The 18,315-nt window shown below is 39.0% G+C and overlaps 1 protein-coding gene across 1 annotated transcript; it reads right to left on the bottom strand.

Annotated features, from left to right (window-relative positions):
- Positions 1 to 9,730: 9,730 nt before the first annotated feature.
- On the bottom strand, positions 9,731 to 15,956 carry si:ch1073-13h15.3 (inactive all-trans-retinol 13,14-reductase). Its single transcript, XM_054599003.1, has 11 exons — positions 15,797 to 15,956; positions 14,247 to 14,429; positions 13,024 to 13,265; positions 12,745 to 12,940; positions 11,796 to 11,993; positions 11,593 to 11,712; positions 11,354 to 11,492; positions 10,849 to 10,958; positions 10,559 to 10,725; positions 10,245 to 10,404; positions 9,731 to 9,900 (listed from the first exon to the last, which is right to left on the bottom strand). Exons 1-11 carry the CDS (start codon positions 15,954 to 15,956, stop codon positions 9,731 to 9,733), a joined length of 1,845 nt encoding a protein of 614 aa, XP_054454978.1.
- Between the last annotated feature and the right edge of the window lie 2,359 nt (positions 15,957 to 18,315).

Below are 18,315 nucleotides of genomic sequence, written 5' to 3'. Positions count from 1 at the left end.
TTAACACATTTCGGTGTCTCTTCCTCTCTCGCTCTCTTTTAATTTGTGTCCTGTCTCTACCTGTCTTGTGCATTGCTGAAGTTCTTTATTTCACTCCCCCCAACCTCCTCCCATGCTTCCCCTTAAACATCCACAAGCAATGGGAGGGGAGAGAAGCACCCAGTTAAAAGAGAAGCCACCCTGGGGCGTCCTTCCTGAGAGTTCACGAGGTGGGAGTGCATGCCTTGTGTCAGACTCCACCCTCTCCACCCTCTCCACCCACTAAACCCAGCCCAGTCCCACCCAGTCCTCTCCCTGCCTTGCACATAGCACTGTCTCTTCGTACTGAGACAAACACGTCATCATGAAATCATACAAATGAAACATGTCAAATTTATGGAGGTTGTTTGTGTTGATGCAAAAAGATTGCAGGTTTATAAGGATTGTTAGTGTGACACGTGCAGAGGTTTTTATGTTTGATTCACAGCAGTAAAAGAAAAGATCATGGCCCTTGAGATGCCACTCCCACTTCTAACCAACATTTCCAAACTTTTTTTCCTCCGTATTCATGGAATCTGACATCACAGCTTCTTTTAATTTTACTTTTTAACCTTTCCATGCCCAAATGTTACCCAAAACACAGGTATCATTCTCCAAGTGCTCTTATTTTGTGAGTGAAAGCAGGAAAGAAAAACAAAGGATGACAGCAGAGGATAGTTTGGATACATGAGGGAAAGGGGAACATCTTTGGTTTTCTGTCCCCCCACATGAGTTTAATTCTTTGAGCATCTGGAATCACTTAAAGCTCCATTGCTGGCTGCATTATGCTCAGCTCTGCTCTGCGACTTCAGCTTCAGGAAACAAAACCTTAAGGAGGAAAAAATGGAAACAGTCCTGAAGCAGCCAGTCCAGAGGACGGAAGGGTTTTTGGTTAGGAAACAGTCTGTATGCCGACATATACGTACTGTTTTTTATCTGCCCCCCCTAATAGATACTTACAATGATTTGAAAATGACCTTCTAACATTTTAACTTTTTACAAACTTCTCGTGCAAATGGTAAAGCAATAAGCATACTTGCATAAATTCACTAACTGTGTTTTTCTTATGAGTATGAGGAACATCCACGAAGACTATACATAGGGGATTGTTTGGGACAATTGCCAGTAATTTAAATAACCTATAAAAAAAGATGTTTTTTAACTATCATGGTTGATTATTTGTGTCCAAGACTGACTTTTTGGATTTTCAGTTTAAAATCTGTGCATTTTATAAACTGAAAGAGTGAAATGAGCTCATTTCAGGAGCAGAAAAATAACAAAGTATATTTTACTTAAATAGCATACTCGTACTCAGCAGTTAATATATATATATATTTATTTAATATATACATATTTCTTGCAACTTTACACTTTTACTCCACTAATTTTCTGAGGGAAATATTGTACATTTTACATTGCACAGTATAAGCTCATCAAAAACAATGCATTGATATAAATGAAATGTCTTGAAAGTAGTTTCATTCATGTTATTTCCTCCATAACATGAATGAAACTGCTGCAATTGTTTGTATGATCTCTTTTACTTTTGATATTTAAATACTTGTACTGATAATAGATATAAACTTTTACTGAAATAACCTACACATACAGGACGTTTACTTTTTTATTCTGTTTTTTTTTTTGTTGAATCTAAATATCTGAATACTTTTGACATAAAAATCCCCAACTCATGGTCCACTTTATATCTTTTTCTGGAGCTTTCAACTTCTTCATCAGCGGATGGTGTTTGCCAAGTTCATGAATGAAGCTTCACTCAGAAAACGTGATCCACCACAATTTCTTAGTATTGATCATGTTTCCCAGTCACACCTATTGTGGTCAATTGTGCAAATAAGCTTCATTCTTTGTTTTTGTGAGTTGTGTGTGTGTGTGCATGTGTGTGTGTGTGTGTGTGTGTGTGTGTGTGTGTGTGTGTGTGTGTGTGTGTGTGTGTGTGTGTGTCTAACGAGAGAGAGAAAGTGAATCCTTTGCTCCAGAACCTTGAGGGCAGAACAAGCCTCAACAAGTCAGCTATACCTCATTTATATGACCTGTAGCTACATATATTCCACCTCCACTAGCTGTACAGTCTTTTTAACGTCAGTGCTTCACAATTCTCAAACGCTTTAATGAATTATTATACAAAAAATATTTAATTGTTTGTTCTTTTTCACTGTAGTTAATAAAATAATAAAAACTACTAAAAAAACAACTTCCATGTCCACTGATAATACAAAGAAAATGTAATATGTTGAATATGTGAACAAATAAAGGGCTCTCATTAGCATGAAAGACACACAAAAAAAGTCTCGGATATGCAGCTGTCTTTGTAGGAAAAGTTCAGGAGGCAAAAGGTGGAGTCTCTCATTGTGGTCTGAGTGATGTCTCCGTCTGTGGTGCAGCATTTTCACTTTAATCACACTCAGTCTGCTGGTAGACCAAACGTTTGAGTCCAGAGAGGATGAATCATGAGGCAGAGCAGCTCGTCGTAACAAAAAGCTTCAATCTTTTGTCTTTCTTTATCATTATGTCTGAAGTGAAGAGATGTGTAAACAAAGGTTGTGTTATCAGCTGTAATGAGCACACAAAAGTTCCATATATTTTCCACCTGGAACACTTTAGATGTATTCTTAAACTGGGGGTCATTCTGCCAACACGGCCTGAGTGCAGAAGTAAAAACATGGAGGTACGACCCCTATGGGATCATCATGCTGTGAGTCCTTGTCCTCAGAGCAGACTAACCACAACCCTCCAGTGAGAGGAGGCCTGAAAAAACAGCCTCTCCCATTGGAAGAGCAAAGCTGTCATTCAAACACAGGATATCAGGAGAGAGGAATTAGTGTCAGGTAGCTGGACACCGGAGCTAAGACGCAACAGATGACGTCCCAAACTGTTTGAGTTTGTTTCTTAACCTCAGAGGTAATAGCATTGGTAGATTTGATCACAATAGAAATGTGTCGATTTGTCCTGCAGCTGTAAAGCCTAACAATTATTGGAAGATCTGTCACGTCAAAGTCTGAATACGCAACACAGGAACAGTTTTAACACCTTTTGACACGTGGCTAAACATAAATACAACATTAAAGGTCACTCGAAGCCATGAAGTATGCCACCTATCTGGCAGAATGTTCCTCATGTCTGTGCTAAGTGGAAAAGTAAACAGTTGGTGTGTGAAGATCAAGACCCAAGCATGTCTCAGCAAACTGTGAAACACTTTTCAAAAGTGTGTGGTAAAAGTGGGCTCTGGAGCAAATCTAGAAGAGTTAACAAATCAGCCATTTTTGTTTCTTTTTTTTCTGATGTTAATCAACTTTAAAACCGGAATTCTTGAGTGTTTTTTTGAGCTGAATCTTTGCTAGAAAAGTTGTCTTCTTTTCCACCGAGGCATAAAAACTCATCAAGTCAAGTAAAGATATTTTGTATCGCCTCATAACGACAAGTTTGTCCCAAATGTTTTAAAGTCTGTTCATCATTTAACTCCTTCTATCCTTGGAGCCCTGATTCATAAAAGGAAGAACGCCACATAAACCCTACGGTAAACCGTCTGTATCCAAACCATGTGTTTAGGAGTCATCTCCTTATGAGTAGTGACTCGGATCACACCCACAAAAGAGCCCCCTCTAGCGCATTCTGTCTCCAGCGTTTAGTCTCACCCCAACTTCACAAGCTGTCCCACCATGTAAACACAGAGCAGAAAGAGCAGTGATGACGAATGCGGATGCATTAGGGCTGATGGGGATTACTCAGTGGAGGTGGGGGTTGGTTTTGGGGGGATGAAATGTGAGACTCTGGATCATGTCTGAAGCATCCGATGGAGAGAGGAGCTGCAGTCACATAGTGCAGATGGGTGTGAAAGAGCGAAGAGATTAACTCTTTATTTAAACACAGGATCATTAATATGAGTTTAATGTATCTTCTTCTTCTATCTTTTATGAAAAGGTAGATTCTCGACGTCTCCTGTGTGATTAATCATATGCAACATTCCTGAATGCTTGTCCATAACCTGATAACCATCTTCTGGGTAAAATCCAAAGATTGCTATCCTCAGTGCAGCTCAGGAAACACCGTAAACTATGATCACATAATAGATTGTTGTGGCTTTTGCGGTCTAGCAGGTGGTGATTACTTCTGTTTATAACAAAGTCTACCTTACAGTCGCTCTGTTGCACTGAATGGACTGAAACGCTGAGGTTGAAGTGGGACCTCCGTGTCATTGTTTGGGTCTTAAAAGACAACCTGGATGCAAAAGGTCAGCTGGTGCAGAGGCGGAGTAGATCCTGTATGATGTACCTCACAGTGGGGCTTGACTGGAAGCAGGCAGAGCAAATACTAACTATGACTCATATGAGAGTTCCATGGTTCTCCTTTCTCCGGGCCTCCCTATCCCTGCCTCTCGTTTCTTTTTCTCTCTCTCTCTTATCCAAACGCCAACATGCATCATAATTTACGATCAAATGTGCCGAGCAGCCTCACAGGAAATATTACAAACAGCTGAAAGGGGAAAGTAGATTCTCGCGAAGATACATTCCTTCTTTCTAATTCAGTCGGTAGGCCGAGATGAAGAAGTATTGGCAGAGTGAGGGAGTTAATTACAAGCCCGGAAGAGTTTGCCAAAAAACACATGGAGGACTCCCAAACTATGAGAAATAAGAGCCATCTGGTCTGATGAGACCAAGATTATTTTTTGGCGTTAATGTCTAAGCGGTATGTTGGAGAAAACCAGGCACTGCTCATCACCTGCCCAATACAATCCCAACAGTGAAACATGGTGGTGGCAGCATCATGCTATGGGGGTGTTTTTCAGCTGCAGGGACAGGACGACTAGTTGCAATTGAAGGAAAGATGAATGCGGTCCAGTTCTGAGGATGGATCCTGGAAGAAAGCCTCCTCCAGAGTCTCTCCAGGACCTCAGATTGGGTTTAGGTTCACCTGGCTGGGCCAGTCAAGAACAATGACCCGAAGCACACAGCTTTGTTAACAAAGGAGTGGCTTCGGTCATTGTCTTGTTGGAATTCTTGAACTTGGCCCAGCCAGAGTCCTGACCTAAACTCTGGAGCAGGTTTTCTTGGAGGATACTCTGAAAATGGCTGTCCATTCATCTTTCCATCAACCTGACAGAACTGGAGAGGATCTGCAGCTGAAGAATGGCATGATGATCCCCAATGTTTCAGGTGTGGAAATTGTATTGCAGGTGATCATTCCCAAGAAGACTCATGGCTGTACTAAGCTCAAAAGGGTGCTTCTGGTCTCAATACTGAGCAAAGGGTCTGAATACTTATGACCATGTGATATTTCAGTTTTTCTTTTTTAATAAATTTGCAAAAAGTTCTACATTTCTGTTTTTTTCTGTCAAGATGGGTTGCTCCCATCTGTACATTAATGCTCAAAAAAGTGAACTTTTTCGATTTTAGCAAATGGCTGCAATGAAACAAAGAGTGAAAAATTTAAAGGTCTGAAGACTTTGGTCATCCCATAAGTTCTTCAAGGTGGCTATGATGAGTGCAGATCATTGTAGATGTGTTCAAAAAGGTGAAACGTTGTGGGGAAAGATGCCTTTAAGGAAAAGTGCTATTTTCCTTTACTGGCTGCTGTCAATCAGACAAGTACTTCAAAATAGAGGCTCAAATGACCAGCTCTCTCTGGTTTGAGGGTTGAAGTTGGGCAAACTGAGATGCTAACTAGCGTGTTGATGATTTCAGCTTTCTGAAAATATGTAGCATTGAAATTACTTTTTTCATTATGGATTAGTCTGCTGATTAGTTTCTAGTGTCTGTAAGCAATATTTTTGAATAACAATGTATAAAGTCAACTGAAAAAAATGAAAAAATGTGAAAGAGGTCACTCATAGTGGCTCTACAGAGAATTATCACTTGATTCTGAAGCTCCTCTCTGCTTTACAGAGCTTTATATTTAGTTTCAGATCATTGTTTAGCTAGTTTATGGTCGACAACTTTACTGTTTTGGTTCACTCTCAACGCTCTCATGAGATTGTTTTCCGCAGAATCAGGCAGCAGTTTACGTAAAAAAAGCTCTAAAAAATGACTGTACACTACCTGCTGTACACCAAATAGAAGTCAGACAAAGTAAGAGCTGATGAACATATAGTGGAGTATTTAGCAGCTAAAGAGACAGATATTTCCATCAGGAGATGTTAGGAAACACAGTGAGGACTAAAAACTCAGCTAAAAGAGAGTGAATATTGGGCTTTAATTCATCAGGTGGACACAAACTCAACTCCAAAGGAATGATAATGTTGCTCTGAAACTGCTGGATCAAAACAAACTAAGTTATTGCAAGTTTAAGTTTATAAAGTTTTGGCTATTTCAAGAAAAACCTGAAGATATTCAAGTTACCGTCAGATATGCATAGAAAAGCAGAAAATTCTTGCAAGTTGGCGATAATATTTCTGCAAAGTGAATGATGAAATGCTACTTTGTACATATATTTCTGTACATATAAGAATGACATGACTGACTAGCGTTGAGAATTCAGAGCTAAACATTATGTACATCTGCTAGTGTTGAGCTTAGGTGTGCAGCCATCTTGGACCAGCAGTGTTTCAAATTCTAGAAAGAAGATTTTTTTTTTTTTTATTATAGGCAAAAGAGAGATTTGGGGAAGATGCCATTTTCCTTGGATTTTCCATTTAGCTCAACAGAAAGTTGGCCTCAAGCGTCAGCTTTCAGCCGACATCGGAGAAGAGGACTGTGAGCCGCGCAGAGCAGGAAAATAACTTCAGTCTAATTTGGTTTCATCCACAGAAACAGAAATGAAGAAATCTGTTTTTTTCTCTTTCCTGTGAAAATAAATTTGGCTTTAAAACCCCTATGTTTGGCAAAATAAGTCATCTATCATCTATCTAGGGCGTCAAACTGCACTAAAAGGTGGTTAAAGTTAAAGTTAAAGTAGGAGTGACCCTTTAAAAACGAGGGGTGTGACTTTTTTTTATCAACTGCTCATGCCTTTAAGCCCAGTCTGATCTGGGGTGCTATCTTCAGACTGGGCCTTCCTCTCAACTGGGTCGCCTCAAAGTTTCTTCTGAGAGTGCTCAGATTGGTAGCAGCTGTGGTTGTTGGCCGGGTTCAAGCAGTGGGAGGCTGCGGCAGGCCAGCAGGGAGGAGCCCAACATCTGGAAAAGAAGGAAAAGCTGGCTGAAAACACAGAGACCAGAGCAAAGAAACGCGAATACTTCCTGTGCCAATCCTGTCGATACAGTGTTAGCGAGTTTACAGTTTGCTTTGTGTAAATAAAGGTTTTCAGGTGCGAGAGTTGCTGGATTAGAAAAACAGCCTCTGATATATTAGTTTCATTTAAAAGCATGCTTCTGCTGCATAGAGAGTGTCGGATAGAGCGGCTGAGACAGTGGAAAGAGTGGACTGCTGTTTTTGTGCTCCGACCCTCTGGGCCTCTCTTGATGTAATAGCATGTCTAAACATGTGGGAGCCGCCTGCGAGAGGAAAAAAGGAGGAAGGGGGTGGAGGTGGTGCTGGTGCTGGTCAAGAAAAACTTAAAATTCCTCTTCTTTAGATCTGCCCATTCTAGTGTTTTCTATCATGTTGAAAACTGAACTTTCTTAGTGAAATAACAGGTCACATTTCCTCTTCTGTGTCTCTGTACTTACCTTCTTCAATTACATAGAAAAACCTTTAGTTAGTCTCTACAAAAACCTAGTTACTACAAAGTTGAAATGTTTTATAAACAGTCTACAGTGCGGCAAACTACACTGATGGGAAGTTTCTATAGCCACTGATTCCATGTGTTAAAGGTGGTGGTTGTGTCTTCTAGTCAGTGATTACTATAAGGAATTAAAACCTCCGTAACAAATCAACGTTCCACGTATCACATTTGACATCACGTAGACGCCGGCCAGCACCAGAAACAGGATTAGTGAACGGTAGTTACTTCTTCTGTTGCTTATTCAGGATAACAAAATAAATTCCAAAGAGGTCATTATAATCCATCCAATAGTTGGTGAGACGTTTCACTAAAACGTTCCCTTCATGGTGGCACCAGAGAAAAAGTCAGGGGATCAGCAAAGCCACTTGGGTTCATCCTCTGGGGACCATGAATGTTTCTTTTTGAAATTTCACTACAATCCATGCAATAGTTGTTGAGATATTTTCAGTCTGGACCAAAGTGGTGGACTAACCAACCAGTGGACATTACCGTCCCTAGAGCCTCACCACTAGCATGACTAAAAGAGGGCGGGTCACTTTATTTCAGAGCTCAGAGGGCAGGTGGGTTTGTTTTTTAGCTCTGTGAGTCAGTCACAGCCCAGCATAGGAAAGTAAGAGTCTGTAGATGTGGAGTAGATGTGGATGTATTTCTGGTGAAGCACTGCGTTTTATCATGCCACGGTAATTATATGTTGTGGCCTTCTGAACTTCCAGCCAGGCAAAGTCAACATAATTAACTCCTCTCCCTACCATTTTGTTCCTTGAACTTGTCTTTTTTTTTTATTCACAAGTACTGAGCAGTAGCAGCTTGCACATCAGATCAGTCTAGCAGCAGAGAGAGCTTTCCCTTGGTTTGTACAGCAGAGGGATGGATGTTAACAGAGCGAGAGAGGCACTGGCGTCCCACCGGCCTGTTGGACAGAAGGGGCATTCATCTCCTCGGATCCCCCTGGTCGTCTCCTCCAGACCACAGTTTGTCAGCCAATATGCCCTCCGTTTACTGAGGAAATGTTCACTTAGTGCAGGAAGTCTGAGGTTTCCCCCCTGTACGTTTGATTTCAACAGTTACCCAAACAACACTGGGGTTATAAGGCCGGTCAGAACAACATAGGTGGGAACTAAGAAACCCAGAGGGGCTTAGAGTGTCAGTTCACCAGTAAGTGATATATAAATAAAAGATATTCACCTATCATACATGATTATTCTGGATAGATTAATGATTTAATCACAGTAACAAATCTACACATTTAGGCTTCTAGTTGATGTTGTTATCAAAATGATTTCCTGTTTAATCAAAAATGATCTTAATTTCTTTTTTTTGTATTTAACAATCTTTTATAATCTTTCTGTAACTTTCACAATTTTAAACACATTAAAAGTTTAATGTTTTGTGCATTTGGAAAGACATAGTGTGAATTTTTCCATTTGGTTTATCAAGTTTATTGAACATGTACAACAAAATATATGAATGTGCATTTTGCGTGGTGCAAAAACAAACCTGTGTGACAGTAAAACGATATATAGAAAAAGAAACTCTATGTACATAGATCAGAAAATGGTATCATGCAATAATAATAATTATTAAATATCATATGCAGTTGGAACTCACTTAGTATTCAATTTTACATCATATTTAGTATGAATAGTAGTAGATTACTCGCTCCAGTGATCCATGCTAACTCTAGTTGAGAACTAGTTGTAGCTCTCAGGAAAATAGTTAGTAACCAGCTAAATATTACAAAATATAATGCAAAAATACATTTCTGACAGCAGTCTATGTGAACTTCATTATGATAGTTGCTAAAGACTAGTAAATCCAATATGTGGGCGTAGATCACCAGGCTGAATGATCCACCAAGAACACATGATTATTGTGGATTGGATTAAGTATGTGTGGACTATATAATATGTTTATATACAATATATATTTGGGACTGCTGGTGTTTTCCTTTCAGCTTCCCTCAACAACCAAGGGTCCTTTAGCATCTGCTTTGTGCAGTTTCACTTTTGTCCTGCAGGGGAAGTAGAGAGCGCTCTCACTGCAGTTTCTTCTTAGCCAGCTGGGCCAACTCTCTGGCTTTCCTCCTCTTCAGCTTCTTCTTGAGGAAGAGCAAGTCAATGTAGACGATTTGATCCAACACCGCAGAGGCGCAGAGGAGTCCGCCATGCAGAGCGCCTGCTATCCCACAGCTGAACACGTCCTGACCTGGAACAGACACACAGATACACCCTGCTGGATGAGACAAGACTATCTAGTCTGGATTCAAATTATTGTCTGTGTTCCACCTCTAGATCATGTTTCCTACACAAGCTTTAATTCCTTTTGCTTTATGACTTTCTTGCAATGTGTTAGTGTTTAACTGTAAGGTCAAAAAACAATGTAAGAAGAATTACATTGCAAAGAAACTCAACATTTCAAAGAGTCAATCTTGCATGTTGAGACATTTCTGTGCCCATGAAAACGTCACTTAATCACAAAATACAAAAAATGAACTGTGTTGTAGAACTTTTTTTAAGAAAAGTGTCTGTCAAGTTTCTAACATTTCATACCTGAGATGTAGAGGTTTTTCACGGGCGTGTTGCATCTGTTCCTCGCCACATTCTCGGCATGGAAACGCTCGAGGTTGTGCTCACTAGAGTACATGGCTCCACGCTGGGCACCCAGGTAGTGCATGTTGGTCAGCGGGGTCGCCACGTCCTGGAAAACCAACTGAAAAACGAGTCAAACAAATATTACAATGCAGTCATAACAAATGAAATAAAAGCATGGAAAACCTACAGTTACTCTAAACATGCTTTCCTAACATCTAAGACTTTAAGGTCTATGCATATGTGCATGTTTGACAGAGAATGACCGGTCCTACCTTGTCTCTGATTTTCGGGAACAGGGTGCAGGCCCAGTCAAAGAGGTTCTTAGCAAATCTCATTTTGTAGTTGTGGTATTCATCGCCCCTTTTGCGCACTGTGGTGTCCTTCCATTCTTCAAACCATTCGTACTTCACCATCGTCAGTATTGTCATGCAAGATTTACCTGTGAACATGAAACAAGATGTGGTATTCTAGTAGCAGTACATCTTGAAAAATGTCTATTTATCTTTCATTTTAACACATCCTTTCCTGTCACTAATATTATTATTAAGTGTATTTTTCTTACCAGGGTGTCTTAATTTGGCCTCTGGGTCTTTGGAAGATGGCATTGTGATGAACATCATGGGAATATTATCCGGTGCTTCCTCTTTGCTCAGAGCAAAGAAGTCTTCCATCCTAAAACACAACAACAACAAAAACAACAACAAATAAACATATGTAAATTAAAGAAATCAGTTCTGGGCTGCTTTTATCAGCAGTGTGGCAATGCATAAAGTAATTCTTGAGTATGGTATTTAAATCTTGGAGCTGCAATCTGACAAAAAAGGCAACTTGGTTATTAAATAATCCACATGCAGTAATTAACAGTATGTTTAATACAAAGAAGCTACACTCTCTTTATGAAGAGACAAAAACTGACCCACAAGAAGAAAAACAATTTAGAGATGTGTTAATGTTCCTGGAGCAACTGGTTTGGCCTCTGTGAGTTTATTGCCTTCCTACATCTTATACGATAGCGCCCCCTTGTGTTTGTTAAACATAAGTGTGTAACTATTGCTCTGCAGACTTACGACTTGTCCATATCGTTGTTTTTGAACAGCCAGAAGTTGGTTGACTCGAGACCCAACTCCTCTTCAGTCCCATCAAAGCCAGAGAAGACCAAGAACGATCCTCTGCCGTGTTTCATCATGTTCAGTCGTTCCTGAATATCTACAATATGGGTACGTTTACAGTCACTTTGAGAGGTCCTCCTGATTTTCACAATAAAAGTTGATATACTATTTTGGTTATAAGGGAATCTGTTGCTCACCTGTCTTGAGGTGGATCTCAGGGGGGAGAAGTTTCTGGAAGGTGGTGAAGATGCCACAGTTTGAAACAACCACCGGCGCATGAACCTCCACTTCCTCCTGACCTTTCCTCACCTTCACACCTGTCACATGAAACACAAAGGAAGTCTTCAGTCTGCTACCTGTAGAGTATGTCTCCCCTTTAACATTTGGAATCATTTCTCACCATAAGCGGCCCCTTTCTCATTAACCAGGATCTGGGTTACGGGAGCTCTGACCAGACAGTTCCCTCCATATTTCTGAATGGTGCGGATGATGTGGAAGGCGATCTCACTGGCACCACCTTTAGGGTAGTAGGCTCCTCTTTTGTAGTGATGGATCAGGAGGGCATTGATCAGAACGCTGGAGTCCTTTGGAGGCACGCCTAAATGTACACAGAGCAAAGCATTAGGTATTACTTTGTTGTTGTTATTTTTTTAAATTCTATCCTCATCTTGTGCTTAACTGGAGCAGTCAACCATCCAATTACAAGTCCATCATTTTGTCCTCATTTTGCATTGGATTGAAATTTATGATATGATATTTATGTTCTGACTTTCCTCTTTAATTTTAAAGGGACAGTTCACCCCAAAAAATGTATTATATTGGAGAGAAGGCAGACATCTCTACAGCCGATATTTTCACCATTTGGCAACTAACACCAAAATAAATGTGGATTGATAAATAGAACTGCAGGAAAGAAGAAAATATGTATTTTTTGATTTTGACATTGGGACCTGTAGTTCCTTTTTTACATATAGTTTCACCATTCTAGGAGGATTCAGCAAGAAAGTAATCCTGCACAGGATGATCGAAGATGCTCATGCAAAATAAATAGCGGAAGGGTTAGAGAATGACAACACACACATTGTTGGTGCACTTTGTATGAAAAGGGGCTGCAATTTCTACACTGTTCATCTGATGTGAATGCAAATATTAATTAAATGTGGGAGCCAGTTATTCAAGTATAGAGGGAGATTATTTTTTTGACTCTGATGGAGCTGCATTTAGTTCCAGAAACATTAGTTCTCTAATAAAGTTTGTGCTCTGCAGGACCGAATCTCTGAGGTCCTTCCTGATATGAGAAAAAATGTGGTTTTTTTTTTTTAAATCTTGTTAAATTTTTGGGAACCCACCATAGAAAAGATAAGAAAAGATGACGTGGAGGTCCTTGTTGCTGGTCAGTGTGTTCACCAAGTCTGATGCGCATGTTCCAGAGAGGCGGAAGACCGGGGTGACCAGGTTTCCGATGCCTGACTTCAGCAGGAACAGAGACACCCACTGAGGGATCAGCTTCAGAGTGGCCAGGTAGTGAGTCTTCCTAGCTGAGACCTGTTGGAACACAGAAGATGTTGGGTATTCACGTTTTTGGACAGATGATTCACTGAAATAATGTGTCCAGTAGCTTACAGTACCTTCATGATGTTGAAGAACGCCTCGATGGCTTCTGTGTCGTCAGGGAATTGCTTCATCAGATGGGCTTTCATCTCGGTTTTGCCGGAGAAGATGGTGTACTCTCGTTTCTCGTCGCCGAGGCCAATCTGGATGGTGTCAAAGTGTTGTTTTAGCTCCTGGAACTCCAGCTGGCCCTCGGAGAGCTGGTCGAAGGCGATGCGCAGCAGACTGTTCTCGTGGACCTGACCGATGTAGTGAAGGCCTGGGGAGGAAAGACCGGGAAACAGGAACATGGTGTTATTCCAGTCGCACCAGGGGGTCTTAACAACACCCAATCTAAACTCCCATGTGCATTGTTGTTCCTTTTTGTGGTCACCTTCTACAGAAATACACATTTTGTACAAAAATGTCTCATAAAGACATTGCTTTAATATAATTTGAATGTGAGTGCATAAGTTTTGAGTCAAAAGCCAAAGTGGAAGTGGTTGCAGGGCCTTTATGGCTGGCAGTTATGGGTGCAAAAAATGTCTCAATCCACAAAGTCCTTCTCAAAAGAGTTTAAAAGTTAATATGAGTTTACTGTCTTAAGTGTTGAAAAGAAAGACAGTCAGTGTTGGAAGTGGCTGAACTTGACCTTCTCTTCTTTATCACACATGATAGTTCAGTTATTATGTTTGGATTTTAGACTGTAGGTTGGACAAATATTCCAAAGACGTCACATTGGCCTCCATTGATAATCCTTTTTTGAAATAAATCAATCTTGCAAGTTCTATTTTGTTTTCTGTTTTAGATTTTTGCACATATTGTAAATTATATTTCCTTGTATTTTTCTACTACCATTTATTGTTGTTTTGTTGCTCTTTGGTTTTTTTGGGGCATGTTATATTAATGATTTTAAAAGTCTTTGGGAAATTTAGATTTTTGTCTCTTTTTGGACATTTTATTTACAGATATTCGATAATGACAGTGGTTGTTATTTGCAGCCATTCTCAGCCTATTATTCTCAGCAATTGTCCAGTTGAATGTACTATTGTTAACTACCTGATAAGAAGGCCATATATTTTATTTGTTTTATGGAACAATCAGAAGAAAACAAATACATACACTGACTGGTGCACTGATGTTAAATCAGATTACATACCTTGTTTAAGTTTTAACCAAACAGTATTTTGCAACACATCATGCACATTCATATCATCCTCATATTGCTTGTGTCAATCACATATATTAAAGACAGTCTTACCAACATCAAACTCGAAGCCCTTCTCGACGTAGGTGTGGCAGCAGCCTCCCGCCTGGTCGTGTTGCTCCAGCAGCAGGACTTTCTTCCCCGCTTTGGCCAGAGTGGCTGCAGCTGTCAGCCCTCCAATACCACTACCGATGACGATGACATCCAGGTTCTGTGGAACTTTGTCAACACTGAAACCTGGACGGAAACAAACAGAGCTGATGTTAACATGGTAACATTTTTCTTTGTAGTTCAGACATGTTGAATAAGGATGTAGATGTTATCATGCTGAAATGGGTTGCATAATTGGGTTGCATAATACAGTCTGAAGGTTGCACTGCACACCTCTCCTGTCATAAACACTGCAGATCTAATTCCTTTATCTGTGCTTTCCTCTTGGTAATAAACGGTAGATTAGGCGGCAAACACAATCTCCTGGTCCATAATCTAATTAAGATAAAGGCCACAGGTGAAAAAAATTACTGGACTAAACTCTGAGTTATGACACAGAAAACAGGTCATTTAGATATATGTATACGCACACCTCAGCATTTGTAAGAACTGCAGTGAAGTGATTGTACATACTTTTCCTTTTAGATATATAATTTGTACTTTTTTTCATCCTTTAAACTATTCTAAGTTAACTCTGGCTTAGGTTTTTAAAACACACTCAAGACCCATTTGAGTTGGTGTCAACGAACAGTTTTAATCTCATAGAGGACGGCATTGAACGCAAATTGCTCTGGAGTGCACAACTCTTTCATTTTTATTTTAATATGTACGTATTTTTTAAGTGTTTTTTCACAATTTTATTGTAGTTGTCTTCCATACAGCTTTTGTTTTTAATTAGATTTATTGCACACAATTTAGTAGTATTATTTTTCATATTTTTCATTGTAATTTTCTTCTATACAGTTTGTATTTTAATTCAGATTTATTCAGTATTTTGTTTAATTCAGTATTTTTACATTTTTAATTGTAAATTTATTTTATTTTATTTTTATTTTCTTCTTGGCTATAGACCATATTCTGATTCTAAATTTTCTAGTTTAAAAAAAAAAAAAGTAGTATTTTAATGTTAGACTTGTGCTTTTCCCTGCTTTGGAAAAATGGAATGTTTTTAGTGAAAATGGTCCATATTTGTGAGCAGGAGTTAGTTTCTCTAAAAGCCAGAAACCAATAAAGTAAGTCTCAAACTGGAAATGTCGTCAGATATAAAGTCTTGAGCTGCTCCAAAGACAATGAATGGGAGACCAATTTTATTTGTATAGACAGAAAAATGAACTCAAATGTACCCATATACTCAGTGTCATCTATAACATTTTTCCAAATTCATTGTATATTGTCTAACGCATCACAAATACAAGTTTTAACACTCTAGTTTTTGGATTTGAGAGTTGATCATGTTTACTAATATTTTTGGACTGTCTTAGACAGTATAAATAACATACATGATTTTATGATTTAAATGGGCATAGTTCCCCTTTAACTGGTACAATATAAACTTCACAGTGGTGATTCATTGTGATGTTGCATACAAACATTTTCCACTGCAATAAGTTTACCTTGCTTTATGACTTTGTCCCGCTTCTTCTGATCAAACTCTCGAGGTCCAGGCGGTCTCACTGACTCCAGAGAGAAAGGGCTCGGTTTCCCAAACAGGTACCAGTAGGTGCCACCGGCCCAAATAACCACCCACACTAAGAAAACCAAGAGCCACATCATGGAGAAAATCAAATCACTGTTTCTGTAAGCGTGTTCAAGTGTTCACCAGTGAAAGGTTTTTACTCTGAACACTTCTGTTTTTGTGAGGCTCCTTTTATTACAGCCGAGTGCCAAAGGTCAGGAGAGAATTATATATGTTACACTATACGTGTTTATAATGAGCAATAAAGATAAAGAGGTGAATGACCCATTTTTTTGCACAGATATTGACATATCACAGATCACAGTAATGGCGTACCAGCTGGCACACAGAGGATAATTACTGAGCACTCATTTGGTGCATGACAAAAATATGAAAAACAAATAATAGGAACTTCTTTTAGTCCCTCCCTTTATTTAACTTGTCTTTAAATAAATTATTCAAAAAGTGCTAAAAGATGCACTATTCCATAAACATTTATTGAGTAAGGAATATTTTAAAAGTCACTGGTTTTAAAGTAAACAAATAACCCACTCAGATGTTAGAATTCACACTGTTAAAACACTTTCAATATTTAGTTTTCCTCCTCTATGTTCTCATGTTAATTCAGTCAAGCGTCTTTGATCTATTAATAAAATGTATTTTTATTATTATTCCACAGAGTTTATAACAGACTTGCATTGATTAGACACATCCACAATCACTCTTATCTGATAAGACAATTAAGATTAAGACTGCACTGTGGACAAGTCGCCTAGACTTTAAACAGGAAGTGTCCAATTTTATGATTTTATAACTGAGTGAAAGCACTGACTTTATCATTTTAGGTGCAATAATGACAGAGTTGATGTCCTTGGGGAAGCATTAGGGCTTTTTTTTATAAAGACAAAGGAATTAGACATATTCCACTTTGCAATTCACTCTAATAACGCTATAAGTATTGTCCTACCATATGCTGAAGGAGAATAAGAAACGTAAATACCCTACTCTATGTTATAACACTGTTTTCCTACGGCACTATCATTTCCTGCATGGACTTTTGTACTTGAGTTCTACACTAATTCAGTCCACCTGAAGCCATAGATTTAATCTTAAAACAGCGATAGCGTGAACCAAAGCAACAAGCTGTTATGTCGGCCCCACGTTATGTGAAATTCAGACAAAAACAACAACGCATACTGTTCTATTTAGATAACCCATTTCCAGTTCCTTGTTTTTGGATATCATGAACCACAACAAATTCATAGACCTCTATGATTCCTTTCAAATTTGAGAATGTTTATATATTAATAAAATATATAGATACTTTAAGTCTTCTCCACCTTAGTAATCACATACATTTAGGACATATGGAATTGTTTTAATCAGTTATGGTATGTTATCAGTATTATTTATAGTATTTTCATTGGGTACCTTAAAGGGTACCTTAAAGGGTACATTGTCTGAATCAAGGTGGACAGTTTAAACAAAAAAAAACAGAACCAAAGAAACATTCCTCTTCGTCATGAAAACCATAGACTGTACATAAGAATTGCACTTAGTCACCATGTTACCATGTCATTTTTGCCGCCGCCATCTTGTTTTTTTCCAACTAGAAGTGAAACAAAAGGGTGGAGCTAAGCACATCGGAGCGTAGAATAAGACATTTAAAGGCGATCAACATGTTATAATTAACTTTCATTAACGGAAACCATGACGTTGACTCTAATTATCCACAAAATGCCTAAAAACATTTATTTCCCATTTGCAGTTGAACTCCCTTAGAGCTGTAAACTGGTGTAATAGTTGTATGTTCCCTTTAAGAAGTGCACTATTTTGCTTGTCTCTATAATCCCACCTGCATGAAAAGAGATTACATTTTCTCTTAACTGAATATTTACAATTTCATTACATATTGTAGGACAAATTTCAAATCAGATAACCTTACTCACCAACATCTTCTGCCCTTTAACTGAAGCGGGAAGTTTAAAAGCTTAGAGGTTGTTTTGACAATAAAGTAAAAAACTGATATATCACCAATGTCCTCCAAATATTAAGGGACCATAAAAAGGTTACTACATTCTTGGAAACAGTTGTGCAAAGGTGCTGAATTGTGCTGCCCTAATGTCATTGGACGGAAAAAGCTTTCATGCAGCATGTTTGTTTATTGAAATCTTAGAAATGAAACCTTTACATTATAAAAGCTACATTCATTCTGATAGTTGGTTTGTGAGTTTTGAATTTGTTGTTGCACAGATTGAAATGACACTAATTGGATGGAGAGCTCGAAATGGAAGCCGTGATGAAGCCGCTGGAATGAGCTTAAAGACGCTGATACAGGAAGCAGCTCTGTGTCGACAGTGTGGCCGACTGTGAGGAGAAATCCTATTAAGAATTAGACTAAGCAGCAGCTGCACGACTCGTGTGACTTTGCCCTGCTTTCTACAGCAACATGTTGAC

The sequence above is a fragment of the Anoplopoma fimbria genome, chromosome 5 (genome assembly GCF_027596085.1).
Source record: "Anoplopoma fimbria isolate UVic2021 breed Golden Eagle Sablefish chromosome 5, Afim_UVic_2022, whole genome shotgun sequence".
Lineage (NCBI taxonomy): Eukaryota > Metazoa > Chordata > Actinopteri > Perciformes > Anoplopomatidae > Anoplopoma > Anoplopoma fimbria.
The sequence above is the reverse complement of the archived record's forward strand: the minus strand, read 5'-3'. Positions and strand labels throughout refer to the sequence as shown.